This window comes from Lepidochelys kempii, chromosome 5, assembly GCF_965140265.1.
Source record: "Lepidochelys kempii isolate rLepKem1 chromosome 5, rLepKem1.hap2, whole genome shotgun sequence".
In the NCBI taxonomy this organism is placed as follows: Eukaryota; Metazoa; Chordata; order Testudines; family Cheloniidae; genus Lepidochelys; species Lepidochelys kempii.
The window spans coordinates 38,972,481-38,991,868 of NC_133260.1; the positions used below are offsets into that span (position 1 = coordinate 38,972,481).

The window sequence follows — 19,388 nt, forward strand, 5'->3', positions numbered from 1 at the left end:
AGACTTCATTAACAGCCTTCATGAAGGCTATGTCTGCAAGGGGAGGTTAATTGGCATAGCTATAACAGACTAAGCTATTCCGCTATAGCTATGTAGTTAATGTCCCCTTGTAGATAAACCCTAAGAGGAAAGGGCACGGTTTCCTTAATAGCAGAAGATGGAACAATATCCGTCTGTTGCAATCCAAAATATGCGAGGAGCCTAGCATTAGTTTTAGGATTTAGTACCACATTGAGAGTTTGTGGTCAGATGTCCTCACTCACTGATGAAGTTCTAATATTGAGAATTTCCTTAAAGTGTCTCCCTTTCACATCACTATCTGAAACAGCCCCTGTTTCTGACTCCCAGTCACATACTCTAGCCACCAGACCACAACCACTTTCCCTGAAGTAGACTCCGCTAGCTGGGATTATGGCTAGGTCTTCCCTGCAGAGTTAAATCAAATTGTCTACATCTGAACTAACTCCTCCTGAGTTTGCAAAAAATCACACTGTGAAATAAAACTCAAACTGAGCAGAGTGTTATTAGCATCTGGTCAGTTGTACAACTCAAGCTATAGTCAATACCTATCTGATGAGTCAGCCAGCTGGAATTAAAAGCACCATCAACAGTTGAGTTAAGGGGTTGTTTGTGTGGACAAAACTTGAGTTAAACACGGCAGTGAAGACAAGCAGATTGCTAGTAATCATGTATTACTGGTACAGGCCTATCAATGACAGTGTTTATGGGACACTGTAGTGTCAGTGTTTTACATGCTTCTATAACCTCTTGTGCTACTGAGCTGCTGTGTGGGGGAGTGAGGGAATTCTGCTGTCATCACAAACAAAACCCCATGTTTTTGCAAGAAGTCTAATAAAAATGTCATGATTATGTTCTGGCTCTGAAAGTGACTCTACAACTAACACTCAGTACTCCCAAAGTTTTATTGAACTCATTAGTGATGCTAGGGCACAAACCAGGAACATAAAACAAATGTTAATTAAATGTGTCATTATAAACATGGGAGTGTAGCATTATGTTGTGATAAAGTAGAAGTGTTTTAAGAAGGTATTTCAAAGAACAAAAAACCACCCCTATTTAAATAGTTTATTTTTTATATTCACTCTTGATGATTTTTTTTTTTTTAAATTTAGCTTCTCAGACAGCTCTGTAACGCTGGAAATACAGCCCTGTTCTGTTCAACCAAATCAACAGCTGGATATTTGTTTATTATGCTGATAGGCAGGATATTGAGAGATAGTTTGTATTTTTGTTTAAACAAGCAATAGGCATTTCTGTGCTATGTAATGAGACTTTATTGGGGGGGTTGAAGATACTGTAACCGTAAAGCAGTAATATCAGACCAGTTCTGAGATGGCAAAGTGTGTGGAATTTCAGTTTCATTTTATAAAGTAAGATCTATATCAAGTGCACTACAATTAACTACACAACTCTGTCTCCATTCTTTTCCTTCAGTTATATAGGTAGAATAATGTCACAAGGCTGACCTCTACTGGGAAGCTTTTGACCTCTAGCTGAATCATGAATTATTGAATGATAGAACTCCTAAAACAGAAGCAAAACAAAAACACACACACACACAAACCTCTTGTGTGTTGCTCGGGGAGGGATGGGGGGGGGGGAGAAAGGATCCTTTCAAACCCCAGATATTTAATGTAGGTTCCATCACCAAAGCTGTTTACTATCCCTTTGGCAATAGGAAAGCTGCCACTACAAACACATATTCATCAGAGAATGAACTATCCAGAAGCTCACTCTCCCTCCACAATTTAACTGTAAAGATAGAACATCAGATAGCTGCTTTTAATAACGTTTACTCTAAGCATGAACATTATATTTAAACATTAAAATTGCATAATAAATCTTGATAACAGGAGGCAAAGGTCAGGCTGAACACACACACACACACACACACACACAGTTGCTTTTTTAATCTATTTTTCTACCCTCCTAATGCAGGGGCTTCCAGGGGCTAGACAGTCCCCTGCCAAAAATTGATTGTCAGGAAGTACAGCTGAATTACAGGAAGGTTCTCTCACTATAAACTAATCCTAAAATTCTAGAAAGTCATGTGATAGATCTAAGTATCATTATCACACAGGGGAAAACAAAAAACATAGCAATGAGAAAGGAAGCATAGGAGGCCCAAGGCTCATACGGGTACAAGAGACAATTCATCATATCACTTTTGAAGTCGAAGATAATTTTCTATTCCAGACATCAGTTTTACTCAGAGCAGTTGCACATAGCCCCAGATAAACACTGAATACGTTCTTAGCCCCCATGCCACATTTTCCAGGTATCAATCAAGTTCATAACCAGTGCAAAACAAAGAAAACATTAAGAATCATACTTAGCATTTGAGAGCCAATCAGCAGAATATACTTCAATGCCTCTATCCTTCCTTTACCTTTCAGTAGAGACTCCTTGCATTAGAACAAAAAGACTTAGCTGCTAGCCTGACTACAGTCCTGGGAAGAGCACAGCTGCATTTGCTTACCCCACAATTAGAGTAGGGGAGGGAAGCACCTGTGCCTTGTTAATTGTAGCTGATGGCTTGTCTTTTCCTATACCTGCATAAGTGTTATTGTTTTAATCTGTAGAACATAAACTGAGTACTTCTGACCCATGAGGATTTCCCTGCTCAGTCCTAAAGGATCTGTAGACTTTGCTACAGGACAGGAGAGCAAATCAAACTTTTAATGACATATATTGTTAGCCTTAAATTGCTGTAAGTGAAACTAATTAGTTAGTACAGAGTTATGTTCCTGATGTGAGGAGATTCATGGTTTAAGGCCAGAAGGGACTGTTAACCCATTTTTTCTGAAGTCTGACTTCTTGCATATCACACTCCATTAAATTTCACCCATTTCTGTGGCTCTTTTCTGCACTCTCCAATTTTTCAACATCCTTTTAAAAATGTTGACACCATTTAGTGCAGTATTCCAGTATGAGTCTCATCAATACCATATACAGAGGTAAAATCACCTTCCTCCCCCATAATACATACAATGATTGTGTTAGCCCTTTTTGCCACAGCATTACCCTGGGAACTCAGGTTGAGTTGCTGGTCCACTATGACCCCTAAATCCTTTCCAGCATCACAGCTTTCCAGAATACAGCCCCACATTCTGTAGTTATGGCCTGGATTCCTTGTCCCTAGATGTATAACTTTGTACTTGGCTGTATTAAAATGCATTGTATTTGAATGGACCCAGGTTAACCAGCAATCCCAATAGCTCTGTATGCTTGCCCTGTACTCATCATTTACAGTTTCACCAATCTTTGTGTCATTTGCAAATTTTATCAGCAGTGATATTATATTTCTATCCTGATCATGGATGAAAATGTTGAATAGTATCCAGCCTAAGACTGATCCCTGCAAAACGCCACTAGAAACACCCCCATTCAATAATGATTTCCCACTGATGACTACTTTTTGAGAGTTAGCCACTTCTTAATCAATTTGTGTGTGCTTTATTGATATTGTATTGTGCTAATTTTTAATCAATGTCATGCAGTAATAAGTCAAAAGCTTTACAAAAGTCCAAGTAGATTACATCTCTACAGACACCTTTTATGGTTTTCCATAAAGCCATTTTGACTGGCATTAGTTATAGTCTTATCCTTTAATTCATTCCCGTATCAGGTTTTTCATTATTTTGCCCAGGATTGATATCAGTGATCTGGCTCATCTCCCTTTACCCATTTTGAATATTGGCACAACTTTAGTGCTCTTCTAGTCTTCTGGAATTTCCCTAGTATTCCAAGATTTATTAAAAATTAACATTAGCAAGCCAGAGGACTCTGCAGCCAGCTCCTTTAAGACTCTTGAGTACAAGTTATCCAGGCCTGCTGTTTTTAAAAGGTTTATCCAGAGTAGACATTTAACATCCTCCTTGATTAGGAATGGAATGGAAAATACTTCATCATCCTCAGGTGATACAAGCACATGATCCTGCTCCTTTCCCACGACAGAGGGTTAAAGGGGGCCTTGTCTGTTGTTATTTAATTTTCACAACAAAGCTTTATTTTGAATAGAAACTCACTTCTTTTATCAGAATCAAAAGAGCAACAAGAGTTCATTTTAAAAATTCATGTGAAATAAGTGAATGGCAAGTACTTGAGCATGAGGTTCAGAGGCAGGTTCCCTAGGATTCTCATCCCATGTCTGTCACTTTGCATTGTGGAAATTGCACACTCCTGCCTCAGCATCCCCATATCCAAATTGACAAAGACAGTAACATACTGGCATACACTGCAAGGATGGTAAAGCACTTTAGCTGTTCAGTGCACAATATATTAATTTGACAAATGCATGTGCATTCACACCCCTGGAGGGGTTGCCTGTGGTGATTAAACTAATGATCTGAAAGCATAATCTATACTTGAGTTGAAGGACCTGCTCCATAAACTTGGAGGCAGTGGCAAATAAATCTCTGTGAGCAAGTCACTAGGTGGGAGAACGAGCCCAGTGTGTTAGCATGGGTTACAGATAGAAAAAAGAAGACCTGTAGTAAAAAGGAATTTATATTCTATGGTAAAATTGATCTTTCGAAGAAAGATGAAGACCACTGCCGATCTATCTCAGCAACAATTTCATTTTTTTTTTTAAATGGCCAGTTAGGCTGTTGACACTCCCTTCTTTAAGATGGAACAAGAGAGAAGCCAGTAAAAATTGGGAAAGGGGTGGGAAGTAGTGCTTTGCCCAAGCCTTGTTCTTACGACTATTGTGGAATTAAAAAGCAAAATTACATGGGAAAATTGTTTCTGAAACTAGTTTCTGAAAACAAGTCCTAAGTGTCTCAGTTCTAGAGGTAACTGCACCTGACTGATTTGTGGTTTCCTTGGGGGTACCTCACATCTCAGACCTTGAGCGGTCACTCTCCTTGGGATGGGATCATTCAATCCACTCCTGCCTGACCAGGGATTTAAGCTGCAAGCTCCTACAACTCACAGGGAACACCCTCAGGTCTGATTATAGTTCAGCACCTAGAGCTCTGCTCTCTCAGGGGCAATGACAAGATTAGCCAGTTACCAACCAGCCTTCATACTACAGCCAACCTCTTTGTATTCCTTGTAACTTGAAAGTGGGAAGTTGATCAAGGTTTTTTAAACCACCCTCAACCCTACAACAGAGTCCACTGTGGAGACTCAGACTCAACTCTTTCAGAACTGTGGCTCATTACAGATATGAAGGTGGGACGTTATTGACATAATCTGGGATCGTATAGATCATCGTTGCAACCAAGGTCCTATAGTGGCACCAAATCTTATATAAAGGGGGTCAAATGAGCTGTCTAAGACAAGGTTATGGTTTGCTGATTATAATTATGCTGTCTATATGTGTGTGTCATTTTTGTAGTTGAAGTTATGAATATTAGCTCTATAATGTCTGTATTTCAAACTTATGCTATGCTTCTGGGCCCTGGTCTACACTAGGACTTTAGGTCGAATTTAGCAGCGTTAAATCGATGTAAACCTGCACCCGTCCACACGATGAAGCCCCTTTTTTTTACTTAAAGGGCTTTTAAAATCGATTTCCTTACTCCACCCCTGACAAGTGGATTAGCGCTTAAATAGGCCTTGCCGGGTCGAATTTGGGGTACTGTGGACACAATTCGACGATACTGGCCTCCGGGAGCTATCCCAGAGAGCTCCATTGTGACCGCTCTGGACAGCACTCTCAACTCAGATGCACTGGCCAGGTAGACAGGAAAAGAACCGTGAACTTTTGAATCTCATTTCCTGTTTGGTGTTTAATGTGCTTTAATGTGCTCCTAATTGCCAAAGTGAGCTGAGCGGCCTCCATGCTTGCCTTGGTATGGCATCTGCACAGAAAAGACACGGAACAATTGTCTGCTGCTGCTTTCACGGAGGGAGGGAGAGAGGGAGGGAATGGGGGTCTGATGATATGTACCCAGAACCACCCGCAACAATGTTTTAGCTCCATCAGGCATTGGGCTCTCAACCCAGAATTCCAATGGGCAGCGGAGACTGCGGGAACTGTGGGATAGCTACCCACAGTGCAACACTCTGGAAGTCGACGCTTGCCTCGGTACTGTGGAAGCAGTCCGCCGAGTTAATGCACTTAAAGCATTTTCTGTGGGGACACACACACTCAAATATATTAAAATGATTTCTAAAAATACGACTTCTATAAATTCAACCTAATTTCGTAGTGTAGACATACTCTGGGTGACACCCCAGACAAGTTGGTGTCAGCTCTGCCTAGCCTGCTTGCTGGCCTATTAAGTACCATCAGCTATACAACTGACCCAATTGAGAGAAGGCAAACACGCCTTGTGACTCAGCAAGGTATGCAGGCATGTGCCTATGGTCAGAACTCTGAGGTTTTTCCATGCCATGTGATGGACAGCTTGTCTTTGGAACGAAGAAAGAAAGACCACATGGCAAGAAAATATAAAAAGCTGCTGCAGCTCCTCCATCTTGTCTTCAATCCTGCTTCATACCTCTGGAGGAACTTCGCTACACTGAAGCTTTGACCCAAGGACTGATGACCCATCCCAGCTGTGGATAGAACAGAAGTACTTGTGGCCCCTTAGAGACTAACCAATTTATTACAGCATAAGCTGTCGTGAGCTACAGCTCACTTCACTTGATTTGAACCTGCAGTTTATTCTATCACTGCTGCAAGCCTGAACCAAGAACTTTGCCATTACTCTGTGTAATTGATTCCATTTAACCAATTCTAGCGCTCACCTATATATTTTCCTTTTATGAATAAACCTTTAGATTTTAGATTCTAAAGGATTGGCAACAGCATTATTTGTGGGTAAGATCTGATTTGTATATTGACCTGGGTCTGGAGCTTGGTCCTTTGGGATTGAGAGAACCTTTTTTCCTTTACTGGGGTATTGGTTTTCATAACCATTCATCCCCATAACGTGTGGCACTGGTGGTGATACTGGGAAACTGGAGTGTCTAAGGGAATTGTTTGTGTGACCTGTGGTTAGCCAGTGGGGTAAAACCAAAGTCTTCTCTGTCTGTCTGGTTTGGGTTGCCTTGGTGTGCATAGAAACCACAGCCTTGGGCTATAACTGCCTTGCTTTAAGCAGTTTGTCCTGAATTGGCACTCTCAGTTGGGTCTCACCAGAACCAGCATCATTACAGACGGCTATGATGAAAACCACTGCCTCCAGGGAATGACCTTTAAAAGTTTTGTTTTAATAACTGAAAAAATTGGAAGTGCTGCAGTTCAAGTACAACCAAAATATATACAAAAGAACAGTAGAATTCGTTATATAGAACAAATGCATCCTCATTAAAAATAAAATCTGTAGTTCTTATTTAATTTTTGACCTTGCCACAAATACCTCCCTTTTCACAGAAAATATAAGGCATTTGATTTTCAGATAAAAATGCGTAACTTCCATCCAGTTAGTAACTAATTTTGTACAGCAATATTTAGTAAGATCATGTGAGTTTTCAAAGGCCTGGCCATGCACCAATGAAGTCAATGGAACTTCAACAGGTGCTGGATCAGGCCCCAGTGCAACATAAGAATGAGGAAACAAAGGGTACACTGTTGAAATCAGCATTATAAAATATATCAGGGCTACTACCTGAGACACAATCAGCAATGCAGTACAAGATCCAGTGTTTCAAGTTCACCCAAGTATGTACAATGTTTTAATCCCTCAGGCATGCCAGCTATAAACAAAGATAATACAATCTCCTTTTCAGGAAAAATGCTGTTGACCAGTGACAAACAAGACAGTGAAATATATACATAAAAATACATCTAACACTTGAAATGACAACTAAAAGTATAAAAGCAAAGAATTTTTTCCATATTATCATTCATAATGATTATAATGATATAATGACATCATAATGATCTTGTACTTAAAAATAACAAATCATTAAAAATAGCCAGTGACAAAAATACTGATAATGGCTCAATATAGCATCCCCTCCAAAACATTTTGCCATTACAACCTTTTCCCACTGTTTCAGTAGTTAAACTTTTTTCCAGTCATTAAATGCTATTTAGGTTACATTTGCACAAGATCTATCTGATCGCTAATATACGGAGATACAGTTCACTAATGACTCTGGAAATGTTACATTCGAAAGCTTCTGGTTCTTTGAAATGGTTGAAAAGGCTTTTTCAATGCCCACATCAGCAGTTGTGGTTTCTGTTTATTTTTTTCCGGAAACAGCACTGCCTCACTTTCATGAGTAGGAAATCGTTCTTTATACACTTCAGGGTAGGATTTCTGAAACTAAAAAAGAAGTACAGTTTAAACAAAACTCCACAGCAAAAGCTTGACATTACTAATTCAACTACTTAAAAAAGAAACAAACAAAGCAAATCTCAGTTACACAAGTCAGTAAAAATATGCTTTCCTGTGCCATGCAGTCTAGAACTATGCATTTAAAACTTGGTCGTCTTTTCCAATAGGATTTGTTTTACTGCAAAGCCCCTACTGTGAGAAATTAAAGTAAAAATAAATTACAATTATTCAATCTACAAGAGAGTGTCTACATTCTAAGTTTTAACGCCAGTTTCCTTTTCCTTTTGAGAACTGGAAGCTTATAATTTGATACAGACTTTTTTATGAAAACGCCTCAAAATCTCAAAGTACACAAAAAAACATTTCCATCTTTTAACTTCATTAATCTAAAGCCATGTCTACACAGGAACACTCAGGAAAGTAAAAGGAAATCAACCAAAAGTGCAAAGTCAATTTGCATACATAAAAGTATGTTAACACCCCTGCATCCCTCCCCATGAGGATGTTCTCAGTCACGATTTGATGTGTCTTTAGTTCACTGTAACTTAATCCTCAAGGATTAAAAAACTATAAAACTGGTCTTTATACAGATGTAAAAGATGAGAAGCAAATAATATCAAATCCGTCACATACACAGAGGTTGAAAAGAAAACACAAGCAATGATTTTTGAGAGTTTTCTTTACCTGCTTCAGCTTCTTCTTCTTGTCTTTAACAGATATTTCTTTATTCATTGTAATTTCTTCCAACAGAGCTGCCAGTGGTTCTTGAGAGCCATTTACTCTTTGGTATTCAAATTCATCTGTACTGATTTGGCGACAAAACGACGGAGCAGGAAGAGTTGTATCAGTATCAGCGTCTGCATATTTAATCTGAAGGAGAAAGGGGGTGGGGGGGAAAGGACTGTAATTTCAAGAATAAATCTGGAAAAATTGGCTTGATTAAAGAGAGGGCCGGTGTTATTCACTGACCACTGTGTGACCTTGATCAAATCAAGAAACATGTTGATGCTTCAGTTCACCCAGGCCATTTATTGTAGAAATACAGAATCACTAAAGCACTTCATCATAAATTAAGGAGAGGAGGAGGAGAGAGAACCCTGGCACCTGTGGAAAGAAGGTAAATAAATAGAGGTGTTAGGAAACAGACAGTGTGGAGGAGAGGCGGGGGAGTGCAGTGATAGGATCTGAGTAAGTGAGGATAGCACCAAGAAGCAGCTAGCTGGCAGAAGGAGAGTGAACAGCTATTAAGCGGCTTCTTCTCCCCCACCCTCCCCCACATACTTCCTCCATCGGGAAATTGCAGAGTCTGCCAAAAGGGGGGGGGGGGGAGGGAGAGAGAGAGAGAGTGTGTGTGTGTGTGCAGGCATGCACAAAGAGGGATTTGGCAGTCTCAGAAATCCATAACCCTTTGATTGGTCCTCTACTGTTTCCAACACCACTTTATTGGCAGGAAGGGATGAATTATATTTCCCAAAATCCCTGTAAAGCAAAGATTAGAAAGTTGACTGAGATCCTTGGTTGAAAGATGTCAGAGAGGGGCAGAGTACTATTATGACCACTAAAAAAACCCTTGAAACCATGTAAAACATGTCCCAGAATCTTAACATGGACAGTTTAATATGTAGGACACCCTGCAATCTTAACTCAGTTGCAGAACACTACAATAGAATTTCCTGTGCAGATTTAGATGAACAAGCATTTACTCCAAATTAATTAATTTAATCTTACACTTTTTCCTTGTCACTCAGTTCTACGTTATTGCATAGTAATTGGGAGCAAGATGACAACCTTCATGTGGTGCTTCTGTTAAGTGCTGGTGTTTTTTGTGCTCTGTGTTTTGTGCAAATCCACCAACACAACAATGTTGGCAGTTGGTCACTGGAAGTTGTTTTACCGACCTCCCAGTGAACGCAGCACCAATTACACTTCCTCAAACTATCCTTTCTAGGACCAAAAAAGAACAGTTGGGCCAGTCCTCCGAATATACCAACTTAATGTTGGAGGGATGTCCAGGGGAAAAGCGGATTACCCCTCGTGAATCCTCGAAGACCATCCTATTCAAACAATAATACAATAATAATAAAATAACAATATGTGAAATGGACTAGTGGATGTGGAAGTTTGAAAGAATTAGCGACCAGTGGAAGTGATTAGAATCAGGGACATCGTTATAGTAAACATATACAAGCCACCTAACATCATGTGGCCTGATCCCATCTTACCTTACCTTCCTCATCTGGCCATTTACACAGGTGACTTTAACAGCCATCACCAAGACTGGGGATACTGCTCAAATGACACAGCCGGGGAGCAGATCACAGAATGGGCCTTCCTTGAAGACCTCCACCTGCTCTATGATCTGAAGCAACCTGGATCTTTCTGGTCTACGATGTGGACAAAGGATCACAACCCTGACCTGTGTTTTATGACCTGTAATAGCGCAGGTGTCCTACTGGCCACAACAAGAACCATCCTGAGTCACTTCCCGCATAGCCAACATTGCCCAGTCATCCTCCAGATTGGCCTAGAAATGCCTCTTCTGCAGTCTGTGACAAAGCCACGTTGGAAATTCTGCAAGGCTGACTGGCCCGCCTACACTTCAGAAACAGAACCTCGGATCTCACGGCTCGTAACCGGTACCTAGAAACTTTGGTCATTTTACAAACATCCTAAAATCAACCACTAAAAAGTACAATCCGTGTGGACACTGCAAGGCTTTCATCCCCTGCTGGACAAAAGAATCAGTCTCTCCTGAGGGAATATGAAAAGAGCGGCAACCTAGATAAGCCCTATGCTGCTTTGGTCCTTGAATTTGGCGCGCCTGGAAAGGTGGAAAGTGACCATTGAAAGCCTTGACTTCACCCATTCAAGCTGCAAGGCAAGGGCTTTTTTGCAGCAACTTGGAGGAATCCAGCCAAAACGCAGCACTTAACAAAAGGTGCTCTCATCTTCTTTCTAACAGCAAGACTCCGACAGACAAGATTACATGTCAGAAGTTCCAGCGGGAACTCTGAAGAAACCTTCAACAATGCCCAGAGGAATCCCCATTCTCTTCCCCATATTCTGTCAAGGAGATCAATGTTGAGCTGTTGGAAACCAAAAGCTGGAAAGCTGCAGGGGTTGATGGTATTCCTCCAGAGTATTCCTCTCAAAAATCTGGGGAGAGGGGGACGGCAATGGCTGGCGGCGCTTTTTACTGTCATGCATAGAACTAGAGAAGTGCCAACAAGCTGGTGACAGGTAACAGTGGTTGCCCTACTGAAGCCTGGGAAACCCCCAGAGGACATAATCAGCTACTGCCCCATCTCTCTCCTCTCAACCACCAGCAAACTCATGGAACACATGCTGCTCCACCGTCTGGCTGATATTATTGAAGACATCCTCCCATTGGAGCAGGCAGGATTTCGCCTGAAGAGGAGCTGCTGTGACCAAGTAGCTTCACTTACCAGCCACATTGAGGCAGGAGACCAAGAACTCTTAACTCGGGCATCCCTCAGGGCTCTGTCCTGGCCCCAATATTTTTTAATCTATACACTGCAGATATACCAGCAACGGAGTCAAGGAAATTCATGCCCTCGCTGTTCAGCATGCAAGCCTCCATACCATCAGCTGCACCCTAACCCAGGATCTTAGCACAATTGCTGATTATTTCCAATCCTGGAAATTTAGGCCTAATCCAAAAAAAACCCATGGTAACTGCTTTTCATCTGAACAATAAAATGGCTAACACCAAACTTGATGTGCAGATCTGCGGTGACAGCATCAGCCACGAAGCTAATCCAAAGTATCTTGGCGTTACACTGGACCAGAGTTTGACCTTTCGACAACATCTCGAGAACACCCACAATAAGGTCAAGTCCCTTGTTGCGCTTATCAGAAAATTGGCCAGAACATCCTAGGGCTCCAGTCCACGGATCTTACGAACCGCAACAATTGCCTTGGTATATTTTGCAACTGAATATTGTGCACCAGTGTGGTCTCATAGCACTCACACTAAACTCCTTGACACTCAACTCAATAATGCTATGCGCACAGTGTCGGGGAAGCTCAAATCTACTCCAGTTGACTGGCTCCCCGGTCCTGTCGCACATCCAGCCTCCTCCACAGTTTAGAAGAGCTGCTCAAACATCTCACTTTCTTAATCATGTCAATGCAAATACGACGATCCAACTGCACCATGACTTGCAGAACCCACCAAAGACTAGATTAAAATTCCGCACCCCTCTATGGAACCGTATTAAGATCCTTACACCCAACTTTGATGCTGAGGCTCAATGGAGAGTCACATAGAGCACCTTGACTGCTCAAAACAAACAGCTTGTCGTTGATCCTGTTGAGGAACCACCAGGTTTTGATTTATGTCGGAAAGACTGGTGCAGATTGAATCGCATCAGGACATCTCATGGGAGATGTGGACAAACCCTCTTTAAATGGAAAATGAGGCAAACACCTGTATGCGACTGTGGTCACCAGGCACAAAACGATAGAGCACATCATAGCTGAATGTTCCCTTCATTCTTTTGCCGGGGGCCTGAAGGACGTTCACCAGCTCACTGCTGCGGCAATGTGCCGGCTATCAAACTTAGATATAAATTTGAGTAGGTAACAACAACTACAAGCCATATGAAAGAAAAAGAAGAAGACATAGTAATTGATTAATCAAACAATCTAAGGCGCTATAGGCATAGTAAACACACCTAACTCTATTGGTATGGGGGAGGGAGGAAGATTTGCATGTCGTCCAAATAACTGACAATAAAACATACAACCACTCATTTATGAAACAGAGTAAACAAAACCACAATCCAAACTAATCTAACAGGAGCCGGCATGTTACAGTGTTATACAATAGCAAACTTCACAGCTCTTCAGAGACACGAAAGCTTTGAAAGACAGAGCAGAAAAGTATTAGAAAGTGTGACACTTAAGGCTGCAGTTCTATGTGTGTTACTGTGAAGATTTTACAAGATAAATCTATCTCTTGCTAAATCAGTCACAAAAAGGACTCAAACTTTGAAGTCATTATTTTAAATTTAGTCGCGAAATCAGTCTGAAAAAATAAGTAAAGCACAGAGTGAACTACATTAAACTCCCTCCCATCCTACCTTCAAATAATCAGTGAATGACTTGGGTAAAACTCAAACAAACAACAACAAAACGCAAACAGTTGAGAGGTTCTGCTAAGTCAGCGAAACACAGTGTTAGCTAATGGTTTGTACAACAGCCTCAGTAAGGAGTTGATCTTGCTTCTCCCCATTGTTCTAGCCTTCTGATCCTGTATGTACTTTCTGTATGAATAAATTGTACTGATGGCTTTGGGGCAAATGACTCACAAAGGTTTGCCTAACTGAACATGCCCCTACAGATATTCTCAGAAGCTGCGCTGGGAGTTATCAGGGGAACTAAGTCCTCTCTCATAAAGGGTAATGAAGGATCATTAAGACTAATGTCTATACATGCAGGATTGGAAGAGGGCAAGGAGGATATTGTCCACCTTCCATACTTGGGGAGGGCTGGGGTAAAGGGTGAGGTTTGGGAACATGGCAGAATGGGTAATGCAAGTCCTTTAATACAAGGGACAAGGTTATTAAGGGAAGGTATAGGTCTTGAGACAAAGAATCTCATTTTTCTATAAAGCAAAAAGAAATTTTCCTGAGTTGCAGGAAACATCAATCACCAGGACTGGTGAGAAAGTGAAATTAGGATTATGAAGAACTATTGAACATAAAAAGGTTGAGTGGCGCTAAGCCATTGTGAAGCTTGACTTCCCTTAACAGATTTAACAAAAAGAGGCAAACACCTTCTCTCTGGGAGGGACTAAAAAGAATCAAAAATAAATTCCTGCACAAGACTACAAGGGTGGCACTGTGATTATGGCATCTAATATCCAGATTTTTTTAAATATAAATATAGTGGCAGACATGTTAGAAGAGAAGACATCCCTTGAAATTCCACAAGGCTTCCCTTTTATATGACATTTGAAACCCATACTTCTGAAGCAGAACCAGCCCAGGAGGAGAAAAAGGAAATAATTAAGTTTCCTTTTTAAGCTTCAAAATTTGTGAGCCAGCTAATTTAGACCATCTGCTGGAGTTGCTGAATGAGGATCTGTGTTGACCTCTGTCCTGCCATACTGGAAAAGATACTTCCTGGCTCTAGGTGAACAAGATAGCCATTAGTATTGTAGGTTAGGTATGACTGAATACATTCCGGAGTTCACCTGCAGTAAGTGGATAGGGATTTTTATCCCTGACAGAAGAAGCAGTTAAGGATTCATTTAAATTTGGCTGAGTGCCTTCTCGAGTCGGTTCATCTTAGTACGGCTGAAAATAACTTACATGCTATCCATAACTAGGGTTCTTATTTCTCTTTGATTTTTTACTTTGTTTTCCTCTTCATCCTTTTAGAATTGGGATCTCCCTGGAGATCAAGAAGAATAAAATGTTCTCCCCCAAGCCATGAATCACTAGCTCAGCCACTGCTACAACCCCCAGCCTTCCCCACGTGCAGGTTGGTGTTTTGTCACTGAATTAAATTTTAGATAAAACTTTCATAAATGCGACTGGGATTTAGGAACTCAAGTCAGTTAGGAGCTTTTGAAAATTTTACCCTAAATCAGGTCGCAAATCCCCGCCCCCACCATGTTTCATTAGACCATCACCAAAAAGCAATGCTTCATGACATGCAATGGGTATAGTCTCCCCCTTCACTATTACTTTGCCTGAACTACCTGAGGTCTACTTAGGGTTTGTATAAATATACAATGTATATAACGTGTTGCTGGCAGCAGCAATTCATTCATGCTATATGCAATGCCTAAGATATCAGAGAGATAGCAAAAGCTGTAAGACTTGTCTTGTTTTTAGGAACAGAAGGGAGAAATGTCATGTGATGACAGAACGAACACTTCTATTAGCCCTACCTGGACTCTTCGGAGATGTACTACATGCTCCTCTATGACAGTCTGTAAGGAGGAGGGAACATTCAAGATCTCTTGGCAATTGTCCATCAGGAATGTTACTAGTTTAGCAGCAAGCAGTTCATCCAAATCCACTTCATCTTTAGAGCAGAGGATGCAACGAGAAAACGCTTGAACCATCTGAAATAAAAATCAGGAAACGACGTATATATTTTTCCTTGTTTGCAGGAAAAATTGTAAATGGTTTCAAAGTGTAGACTTCAACAGAAGCAACGTGTTTCCAATACACAATACTTGTTTAAATATTGGTGTAAGTGAAACTGTTAAACCAGACTGATGAATGTATTGTTTGCACTATATATTAGATTGTTCCAGGGGTGCAGTTGCATAGTCTAGCCTTTATTTCAAACCTAGACTACTGGAAATAAACTCCATTATTGTTAAGACCTGAAAAGATAGCCATTTCACATGGGATATCAAACCAAACAGAAAACAAGAGTAGTATTTCATTATAATAAATCATGGACTGTTACGTAGTGGAAAGTCACAAGGTTATCTGGATTTCCTTATTGTTAAACAAAGAAAATGTTTTTAAGTAATTCTAACTAGATTCCAGAAAGCTGTCCAGCTCATTGTCATGCAGCTCTGGACCCAAATTACCACAGCTGGTTAGACACAGGTGCAAGCTACCACATTAGTTGTAATAATTGTAATAATTAATTGCAATCATCTTTTGTCTATTTTCCAGTCACTACTTGCCACTGTAAGCACAGCAGGCAAATGGAGTTCTACTTCTCTGCCACATGCAACAGACTAACTTTTCAACTGTTACATTAAAACACTGTATAGAATACACACAGAGGATAGATTACACCACTAAAAATAATGGCACTTAGGAGGTTTTAATCAAGTTATCATGTATAGTTAATTAAAATCTTAATCACTAAAAACAAATATAGGAGCATTCACTCTGATTTCATTTTACAGTGAAAGGGACATGATTAATTTTCTTTTGTGCTTTTATTTGCAAAATACTCAAAGGCAAGAAAGCCATATTTTCACTATCCCCTTGGTTCTATGTCACATGGAATCTTTGCCATTTATGTCTAATAGAACAAATGGCAATGTGACTTTGCACTGCTTACTGTACTTCCTTGTCCTCACTATACTGTCATTGGTGTTAGCAGCAACACAAACACAGGAAACAGGGTTGGAGAGAGGGTCTGAGCATAAACCATGACTTTGTCAAAATCTAATAAAAATGGCACTTAAAGCCAACATTTTTATAGCAGAGTGGTGAACAAAAATATTGAGAGTCTGGCATACATTTTCCTATGGATGAGCACTAAGTAAATCAAATTCTGGGCTCTGTATACACACAACAATCTCTCTTTAACCTTTAATCTATGTCTGAAAAAGGCAGTGACTGCAGTCCACCTGAAGCATCTCCCATCACACACCGTCCCCCCAGATGCAATTTCTGTGAAGGGGGAGAAAGGAAAGCAGATTACTAGAGGCACCATCCCTCCCACACACACTACTTCCCTCTATAGCAGTCCATCCGAAATCCTGCTATCTGGGGGAGTGGGAAACTAGCCATCCCTCCCCTCCCCTGAAGCACTCTGCTGCAGTAAAAGCCTCATGGCCAAAACCATTCTCTGTGTATCCGATACTCCATATTAAAACCATAATAATCTTTAAGTGGCCCCTACTTGTTCTCTCAAACTGCGGTAACATAGCCATGAAGTTTTTCCTCAACTGTTAGAATATAAAAAAAAAGAAATATGGTATCTCACTAGAATCTTTTACAAATAAATTGCTTGTCAAAGTTTCACCCTGAAGGCACCAGAGGTTCTCAAAGTACAGCAGCCTGTTCAGTTTAAACAAATTTGATACTGTGGGAGACCAAGTATTTAGGTTACAACTCATGACTGTTATCCATTTCCATGAAAACAGGGAGAACTTCCAACTTCCAAATGGTGCTCTCATCAATCACGATCTATATGGCTGAAATCATCAACTGAACTTTGTTTGCTATCATCTCCAAAGTGTACTGTATTTTGTATGTATTAACAAGAATCTTTCATCTATGTTGTTTCAAGATTTCATAAGCCTTGCTCGGTTTTTCACATTAGAAATATGCATACCAGTGTTCTGGTCCCAGCTGAGTCACAAAGAGGTGGCAGATCTTTGTTGAGGCTGATCCTTGCCATCATCTTCATCAGTAGTTGCAGCTTTTTCCGATTTTCTGGTGGCAGCAGAAGACAGGAAACCCGAAGTGCTTCAATGGCCTTTTTGTTTTTCTGTAGCAGACCTAGTTTAAACAAGATTTGAGAGATTTATTTAAATTAATTACCTTTCCTAGTTACAGTTTCCCCCCAAAAAATCTTAAGAACACACATCTAAAATCTATTTTCCAAATTTTGCTACCTACTCCTCTGACCCCCTAGCAGAATTCCATCACACAAAGTTGAACAATAATACAATTTGAACTTATATGTTTCCCCCTTGTGTACTAGTTCAGGAATTCACGTAACTTTCTTCCAGTAAATTTGAAAATGAAAAATGTAAACATTACCACCACCACAGCCTGGTGAGTGAGAGAGGGAAAAAGTCACTTTATGGTATTTGTGGTTACGAAAGGAGCAGTCACAGTCTTGTGAAAGAAATGCTGATAGAAACAAAATAGCAAGAAGCTTGAACTCTCTCATCACGAAAGATTAATGTATTGGTACAGTTACCATGCAAGAATGTTTGAAATTTAATAACCGTGGCTGGATCATCTCACCTTGCTGTACCATGCAGCTTTCCCCTCCCTGAACTCAATCAATCATGATTGGAGGGGACCTTAGGAGGTCATCTAGTCCAACCCCCTACTCAAAGCAGGACCAATCCCCAATTTTTGCCCCAGATCCCTAAATGGCCCCCTCAAGGATCGAACTCACAACCCTGGGTTTAGCAAACCACTGAGCTATCCCTCCCCCAATAGGGTTGCTTTCCATATAGAAATGGGAGATCAGACAGCATTGCCAACAGCAGGGTAATGTGAAGTTAGGCATTCTCTCTGACAAGGAATGATTAGAGACCCACAAAGGTCCTCACCCTATACATCCAAGTGAACGTATCATGTCGATATCAAAGCATCTCAATTATTTCATTGCAGACGCTCCCTGGGTTACGCAAGACCCGACTTATGCAAATTCACACTTACAGAAAAAGTTCCATAAGCCAGAAATAGGATTTTCGAGTTGCGGAAATGTTTGCGTAACGTACAAGTATACGTTTCCGACTTATGCAAAATTTGAATTACGCAAGGCTTTCCGGAACAGAATGATTAGGTAAGTCAGGGGGCGTCTGTATTTCTTTCGTATTGTTTACCTTTGCAAGGTATTATTTAATTACATATTAATTTATCCATTTCTGCAAATTTGTCTGGCATTGTTCTCATAAAACGTGTTCTGTTGCCCATTATTAGGTATTCTAATTTTTTTTTTTCCAGTGATTCAGGAGCCATTGCCTGGGTCCAAAGATTTAGGACTGAATTTTTTGCTATAAAGAGCAAGAGTAAGAGTAGCTTCCTTATTCCTAACTTAAATCTTCTTAACAGACCAACTTCAGACATGTGTCTTCAAGTCCTGTTCCAGTTCATATTACATATTGTAATATGTATACCCTCTATGCTCTCCTGCTATAAAACACATCTGCTCTCTACCCATCCTATCCCGTTGCTAACCTTTCTATAACTGTTGTTCTTCTATAACTGTTGGACATGTTGCACATGTCCAACCCACATTTGATGTGTGTGCTCCCCATGCAGTCACCCAAAATGTTTCCCTCAGTGGTACCCGTCAGGTTGGCTTTGGCGCCCTCTGGTGCCATGCGCTCATGGTGCTCTATAAAGAGACCGGCCAACCCTGCACCATTTCAGTTCCTTCTTGCTGGCTAACTCCGACTGAGGAGTAGGAGGCTGGGACATAGAATGGACATGTGCAACCCATCTTGAAGAACAACATTTACAGAAGGCTAGTAACTGTCTTTTCTTCAAGTGCTTGCATATGTCCATTCAATGTTAGATGATTACCAAGCAGTTCCTTAGGAGGTGGGCTCGAAGTTCATGGACATGCGGATTGCAATACTGTCCTACCAAAACCAGCACCGTCCCTAGCTTGCTGGGTGATGGCATAGTAGAAGGAAAAAGTATGTGCTGC

The 19,388-nt window shown here is 40.7% G+C and overlaps 1 protein-coding gene across 1 annotated transcript in view; it reads right to left on the reverse strand.

Moving 5' to 3' along the window:
* Positions 1-7,217: 7,217 nt before the first annotated feature.
* DEPDC1B (DEP domain containing 1B) overlaps positions 7,218-19,388 on the reverse strand; it is a 61,328-nt gene continuing 49,157 nt past the window's right edge. The window contains exons 8-11 of the mRNA XM_073346190.1: positions 17,328-17,494; positions 15,184-15,360; positions 8,946-9,131; positions 7,218-8,249 (exon numbers count right to left, since the gene is read on the reverse strand). Of these exons, the coding sequence (XP_073202291.1) occupies positions 8,088-8,249; positions 8,946-9,131; positions 15,184-15,360; positions 17,328-17,494 (692 nt within the window). The 3' untranslated portion in view covers positions 7,218-8,087. The remainder of the gene's footprint in view (positions 8,250-8,945; positions 9,132-15,183; positions 15,361-17,327; positions 17,495-19,388) is intronic.